The sequence below is a fragment of the Panonychus citri genome, unplaced genomic scaffold (genome assembly GCF_014898815.1).
Source record: "Panonychus citri isolate SS breed McGregor unplaced genomic scaffold, ASM1489881v1 Contig00017, whole genome shotgun sequence".
NCBI classification, from domain to species: domain Eukaryota; kingdom Metazoa; phylum Arthropoda; class Arachnida; order Trombidiformes; family Tetranychidae; genus Panonychus; species Panonychus citri.
The window spans coordinates 88976-96238 of record NW_026515422.1 but is presented as its reverse complement, the minus strand read 5'-3'; the positions used below and the strand labels follow the sequence as shown (position 1 = coordinate 96238).

At 34.7% G+C, this 7263-nt stretch overlaps 2 protein-coding genes across 2 annotated transcripts; one reads left to right on the top strand and one right to left on the bottom strand.

The window, feature by feature from the left end:
• Window positions 1-11: 11 nt before the first annotated feature.
• Window positions 12-2252, bottom strand: LOC128394133 (ubiquitin-conjugating enzyme E2 Q1-like; the record flags this gene model as incomplete). Its single annotated transcript, XM_053354403.1, has 3 exons — window positions 1818-2252; window positions 943-1047; window positions 12-743 (listed from the first exon to the last, which is right to left on the bottom strand). Coding segments are annotated over exons 1-3 (999 nt in total), but the record flags the coding sequence as incomplete, so codon positions are not given.
• Window positions 2253-2432: 180 nt separating this feature from the next.
• LOC128394083 (DNA-directed RNA polymerase II subunit RPB2) lies at window positions 2433-6605 on the top strand. Its single transcript, XM_053354336.1, has 4 exons — window positions 2433-2882; window positions 2968-5612; window positions 5693-5891; window positions 5972-6605. The coding sequence occupies exons 1-4, from the start codon at window positions 2682-2684 to the stop codon at window positions 6443-6445; spliced, it is 3519 nt and encodes a 1172-aa protein (XP_053210311.1). The 5' UTR covers window positions 2433-2681; the 3' UTR covers window positions 6446-6605.
• The last annotated feature ends 658 nt before the right edge of the window (window positions 6606-7263 follow it).

The window sequence follows — 7263 nt, the reverse complement described above, 5'->3', positions numbered from 1 at the left end:
TCAAGTGTTACCTGTTTCGTTAGTAGTTCCATACAAATCGCTCCACCGCAAAGCACATAACCACCTTGAATCATGGGATGAACAACACGAACAAATGGTGGTTCGAAAGGATAAGTTTCCTTGAATAAAATGTTCAATAAAATGTGATCTTTTCCCTCTTTTTCTTTCAATATTCTCAGATCATTATGCAAAGGACTATCTGGATCTACAATAAATAATTTGACATTCCACTCGTAAAGGGAATCGTTGATCAATTCAACACAAAATACACCTTTCTTAAAGCTTTCTGATCGATAAACTTCTCTCAATTCTTTCATTAATCTATCGGATGCTTGTACAGATCCACTAACTGCACCTCTCAAATAGCCTTCCCGTTGATTTTGCTTGAGTCTTTCAAGTGTTGCTGTGTGTTCATGGCTTAACCCGTCATCTTTTGACTTATCTGCATTGCTGGCATCTTCTTCCATTTCTATTGGTAAATCTTCATCTTCCATATCTGAATCTTCCTCAGTATCAGAGGATGGATGATTATTGACATTTGCCTGATTTACTTCATCATTATCATTAATATAACCCGAATCACCACTATTCTCGGTGGCAAAAGAAGAACGTGAATTTGAACATTGTAAAGCACCGTTAATCAATGGTGTTGACACATCACAAAGTTGACCCAGTTCGGTTGGTTCTGGAAGATTGTGATCTTTGCATAATTCACGAACGAGAACTTTTACCTGTTGTAGAATCTATAGATTGGCGGGGATAAAGCGGGAGTTAAAGAAAACGAAACCAAAAGAATATAGAGAAGAAGAAGAAGATTGAAGGAGAAGAAAAATCAATTACTAAGTGAAAGTCCATTGATGAAGATTAAGAACAAAAATACGCAACATTCACACACAGATAACAACATTGAACACATCGAATTAAAAATATGATAACACATACGTAATTTTCAACACCATTTGTGTTGCTCAAATATTGTACGATATTACTGATACTTTCGTCTTCAACCTCGGAGAACCAAACTGGTGGTGCCTCTGGATAGGTTTCCTGTAGAACAGAACAAAGAGAGAAAAGAAAGAAAAAAAAGTAGGATTAGAGAAAGAGAATAAAAAGTAAGAGAGAATAAAAGAAAGAGAAAGAGAAAGAAAGAAATAAGATGATAAGGCCGTGAAATGAAATTTATATAAGAAAAAAATGGACAAGAGATGCACAAGGGGAATAACAACAAAAAAGATACAGAGAGAAGTGGAAAAACAGAGAAAATAGAGAGGATTAAAGAGAGATGAAAGAAAGAGAGAAAGAGAGAGTGAGAAAGAGGAAAGAGGGAAGCAAAGTAAGATAGAGATAGAGAAGAAAATAAAATCAAAAAAAGAGCAAGATTGTGAAATAAGAGGAAAGAAAGGAAAGGAAAGAAAGAGGAGTAGCAGAAGCAAAAGGAAACAAAATACACACTCACAGAGAAAAGAAAGAAAGGAAAGAGAGAGAGAGACTTTAAAATATTAAATCTTGGAATATTGTACTTTAAAATCAAGTGCTATTTTCCAATATAGACTACGTTTAATGTGGACAAAAAAGTCAAAAGGACAACACACTTGATGTAAAGAGAAAAAGGTGAAGAAGGAGAAGCACAAGTGGACAGAGGAAAAGGTGAAGAAAAAAAATGAAAGAAATATAAAAAAAAGACACACATACAACAGAGAGAGAGAGAGAGAGAGAGAGAGAGAGAAAGAGAGAGAAAGATAGAAAGGAGAAAGAAAAAAAGCAAGAGAAAATGATGAAGACAAAGGGAAAAATTAGAAATAAAATGAAAGGCTTACCGTAAAATTTGCGTGAATCTCATATTTTTTACCATTTCTGCCAATAAATGTACATGTTAATTCATCGACTGTGGCGTTCATTAACTGAAATCGTTCATGATCTTTAGGAAAAATGGTCTCTAAACGTCTTAAATCTTTTTTCAATGTTATAAGACAAGCCATAATTTAGAAATTTAGAATAGAATTTATTTTCTCTTTGTTTCCAATAGTAGAAAATTTTCAATTTTTAAACTAATAATTTAAATCTATTACTATTACAATTTGTTTCGCGTTTTAAATACCAATGGAGATGGCGAATGTAATAACAAGAGAGAATTATATTATATTATAACCTGAGAAGATAGAAAGAGAGAGAAAATAAAATCAAAATAACACAAACATTTGTCACAACATTAAGCACTTGAATCACCACACGAGAACTGCCATCTATTGACCTTATTGTTTTCCTTTTTTCTTTTTATACTAAGATCCGAATCTGAGGTTCGGACTCGAAAACAGTCGATATTCTATCGGATACTTGCGATCATTTCGATAGAATTTCAAAAATGGCGGTAAGAATGTGGAGCTTTTTTTTTCACTTGGTGTGAGTCTTTTTCCAATCTTGCATTTGATTGTTTACTTTTCTCTTTCTCATTGATTTAGATGATTAATTAATTGTTTCTGTTTCATTTTTTATTCTTAAATTGTTATTAACATAATCTTCTTAGTGTCCTGGTATTGGATTATTGTTATTTTATTTTCTTCTATGGTTTGTTGTGTCTTTAGGAGGTGATTTTATTTGCTGGTGTTGTTGGTTTTAATTTTTTTTTTCTATTCTTATTTGTGTTTGTGTGTGTCTGGTGTTAAACTGGCAAATTCATCATTATGGATGATGAGGGTGATATGTTTGATGAAGGGGATAATGCCGAAATCGCACCAGATTTATGGCAAGAAGCTTGTTGGGTTGTGATTAGTTCATATTTCGATGAGAAAGGTTTGGTTAGACAACAATTGGACTCTTTCGATGAGTTTATTGATATGTCGGTGCAGAAGATTGTTGAAGATTCAGCTCTCATTGAATTACAGGTATTTTTCTTGACGTTTATTGATTTTTTTTTGTTGCTGTGTTATTTTCTTTGATTAAATGTGTCATTTTCTTTTATGTCTACAGGCTGAAGCTCAACATGCTTCTGGTGAAGTTGAAAATCCTCCAAGATATGTGTTGAAATTTGAGCAACTTTACTTATCCAAACCTACTCATTGGGAAAAAGATGGTGCACCAGCTCCTATGTTACCTAATGAAGCAAGACTACGTAATTTAACTTATGCTGCTCCTCTTTATGTTGATGTCACCAAAACAGTTATCAAGGAAGGTCAGGAACCAGTTGAAACTCAACATCAGAAAACATTTATTGGTAAAATTCCAGTCATGTTACGATCAAAATCTTGCTACTTGTATGGTTTAACTGATCGTGATTTAACTGAACTAAATGAATGTCCACTTGATCCTGGTGGATATTTCATCATCAATGGATCTGAAAAGGTTTTAATTGCCCAGGAAAAGATGGCAACTAATTCTGTATATGTTTTTAGTATGAAAGACTCAAAATATGCCTATAAAGCTGAATGTCGTTCTTGTATTGAACACTCATCTCGACCAACAAGTACACTTTGGGTTAATATGCTTTCCAGAGGAAGTCATGGAACTAAAAAAACTGCGATTGGACAACGAATCATTGCCATTATTCCCTACATCAAACAAGAGATTCCAATTATGATTGTTTTCCGTGCTCTTGGTTTTGTCGCTGATCGAGATATTTTAGAACATATTGTTTACGATTTTGAAGATCCCGAAATCATGGAAATGGTTAAACCTTCACTAGACGAAGCTTTCGTTGTGCAAGAGCAAAATGTTGCTCTCAATTTCATCGGTGTTAGAGGTGCAAGGCCTGGTGTTACCAAAGAGAAAAGAATCAAATATGCCAAAGAAATTTTACAGAAAGAAATGTTACCTCATGTTGGTATAAGTGATTATTGTGAGACAAAGAAAGCTTATTATCTTGGTTATATGGTACATCGACTTTTGGTTGCGGCTTTGGGTCGTCGTGAACTAGATGACAGAGATCATTATGGTAATAAAAGGCTTGATTTAGCTGGTCCATTGATGGCTTACCTTTTCCGTGGACTTTTCAGAAATTTGACAAAAGAAGTACGAATGTATGCTCAGAAATTCATCGACAGTGGAAAAGATTTTAATCTTGATCTTGCGATTAAAACAAGAATAATTTCTGATGGATTAAGATACTCCCTGGCTACCGGTAATTGGGGTGATCAAAAGAAAGCTCATCAAGCTCGTGCCGGTGTTTCACAAGTTCTTAACAGATTAACCTACGCTTCAACTTTATCCCATCTTCGTCGTGTCAATTCACCAATTGGTCGTGATGGTAAATTAGCTAAACCTCGTCAACTTCATAACACTTTATGGGGTATGATTTGTCCCGCTGAAACTCCCGAAGGTCATGCTGTCGGTTTAGTCAAAAATTTAGCTCTTATGGCTTACATTTCCGTTGGTTCAAATCCATCTCCAATTCTTGAATTCTTGGAGGAATGGAGTATGGAAAATCTTGAAGAAACTGCTCCTTCAACTATTGCTGATGCAACGAAAATCTTTGTAAATGGTTGTTGGGTTGGAATTCATCGTGAACCCGATCTACTTATGGCAACTCTCAGGAAACTTCGTCGTCAAATGGACATCGTTGTATCAGAAGTATCTATGGTTCGTGATATTCGTGACAGAGAGATTAGAATTTTTACCGACGCGGGTCGAATTTGTCGACCTTTACTGATTGTCGAAAATCAGAAACTTTTACTCAAAAAGAGTCACATTGACATGTTGAAAGAAAGAGAATACAATAATTACAGTTGGGGTGATCTGGTTGGAAGTGGTGTCGTTGAATATATTGACACATCAGAAGAGGAAACCGTCATGATTGCCATGACACCTGATGATTTACAAGACATTGAAATGGCCTATTGTTCAACTTATACCCATTGTGAAATTCATCCGTCCATGATTCTTGGTGTTTGTGCTTCCATCATTCCCTTTCCCGATCACAACCAATCACCTCGTAACACTTATCAATCTGCTATGGGTAAACAAGCCATGGGTGTTTATATTACCAATTTTCATGTTCGTATGGACACTTTAGCCCATGTACTTTATTATCCACAAAAACCATTGGTCACCACTAGATCCATGGAGTATTTACGTTTCAGAGAATTACCTGCTGGAATTAATTCAATTGTCGCCATCATGTCCTACACTGGATACAATCAAGAAGATTCCGTTATTTTAAATTCATCAGCCATCGATCGTGGTTTCTTTAGATCTGTTTTCTATCGATCTTACAAAGATGCCGAGTTAAAAAGACTTGGTGATCAAGAAGAACAATTTGAAAGGCCAAGTCGTGATACATGTCAAAATATGCGTAATGCAATTTATGATAAACTTGAAGATGATGGTATAATTGCCCCAGGTAGCAGAGTGTCAGGTGACGATGTTATCATCGGCAAAACAGTTTTATTACCTGAAAACGAAGATGAACTCGAAGCAACGACCAAAAAGTTTGTTAAAAGAGATGCATCAACTTTCCTTCGTAATAGTGAAACCGGTATTGTTGATCAAGTGATGATCACAATTAACAACGATGGTTACAAATTTTGTAAAATAAGAGTACGATCAGTTAGAATACCACAAATTGGTGACAAATTTGCCTCTCGTCACGGACAAAAGGGAACTTGTGGTATTCCTTACAGGTAAAAATAACGAACAATTTAATGTTGATCAATTTGAGGAAAAAAATCAATTCTAATCTAATTTATTATTTATTTTCCAGGCAAGAAGACATGCCTTTCACTTGTGAAGGTATTACACCAGATATTATTATCAATCCTCACGCTATTCCATCTCGTATGACCATTGGTCACTTGATTGAATGTCTCCAAGGAAAAGTATCAGCCAATAAAGGGGAAATTGGTGATGCAACTCCTTTCAACGATACAGTAAATGTCCAAAAAATTTCCGAGCTTCTTGCCGTAAGTGTAGATTTTATTTCGTCTCTCCGTTTTCCATCAAGAGATGATTTTATAATTTTTGTTTTGTTTGGTTCTCTTAGGAATATGGTTATCATTTAAGAGGTTACGAAGTGATGTTTAATGGTTATACTGGTCGTAAAGTAAATGCTCAAATTTTCTTAGGACCAACTTATTATCAGCGTCTTAAGCACATGGTAGACGATAAGATTCATTCCCGAGCTCGAGGTCCTGTTCAAATTTTAGTACGACAACCGATGGAAGGTCGTGCAAGAGATGGAGGTTTACGTTTCGGTGAAATGGAACGTGATTGTCAAATCGCTCATGGAGCAGCTCAATTTTTGAGAGAGCGTCTTTTCGAGGTTTCCGATCCATATCGAGTTCACGTATGCAACTTATGTGGCCTAATCTGTATCGCTAATCTCCGTAACAATACATTCGAATGTAAAAATTGTCGCAACAAAACTCAAATCTCTCAAGTCAGACTACCTTATGCTTGTAAACTTTTATTCCAAGAATTAATGTCAATGCAAATCGCTCCTCGTATCGTTGTTTAAATCGTCACCACCACCACAACAACAACAACAACAACATTCAAACTCGAAAAAGCAAAAAAAAAACAAATGTAATTTTTTCCTTTCCCAATTTAACACCAAAATGTTTCATCATTTTCATCAGAAAATAATAAACACAATTATTCATAATAAGAAAACTCAATTAATCATCGATTGTTACGATTGATTACCAATCCCAAAAGAGTATTTGAAACTCTATTCATTTGAATTGTGAACTCATGAAGAAGAAGAAAAAGAAAAAGAAACAAAATAGAAAGAGAAAAAAAGAAAGAGAAGATAAAGAAAAGAGACTAAACCGAGTGAGCTGTTTCTTTTTCTCCCGAATCTCAACAACCAATTTAATACCACCAGAAACAGAATCAAACCATTACGCTTCTTTGGATGTTCGAACTCGAGTTTGACAACGAGTACCACAAATATCAATCTCCACTCTACCGATCAATAATCAACAGGATACATCTGATTCTCATGAATATCATGAATTATCACCGAGAATTTCACCCGACAACATAAAAACAACTAATCTTGTCGAGGGAGAGGTTAATCCGTACGATAACTTTAACCAACCACAGTTAATTGGTCATTTACTGTAAATACAATTGATCAATAGTAACACAAATTATGATAAAAAATATTTTCGTTTATCAACTTTGGTTAGAATCAATTTCTAACTAATAGATCCTATTATTTTAAATTGTTCATGTAAATCTTTTATTTTTTAATTGGTTATTTTATTGTTTTCTATCCTACTGCTTAAAGTAATGATTAAAGTAACTTTTCGAGATTTAAATTATTACCGC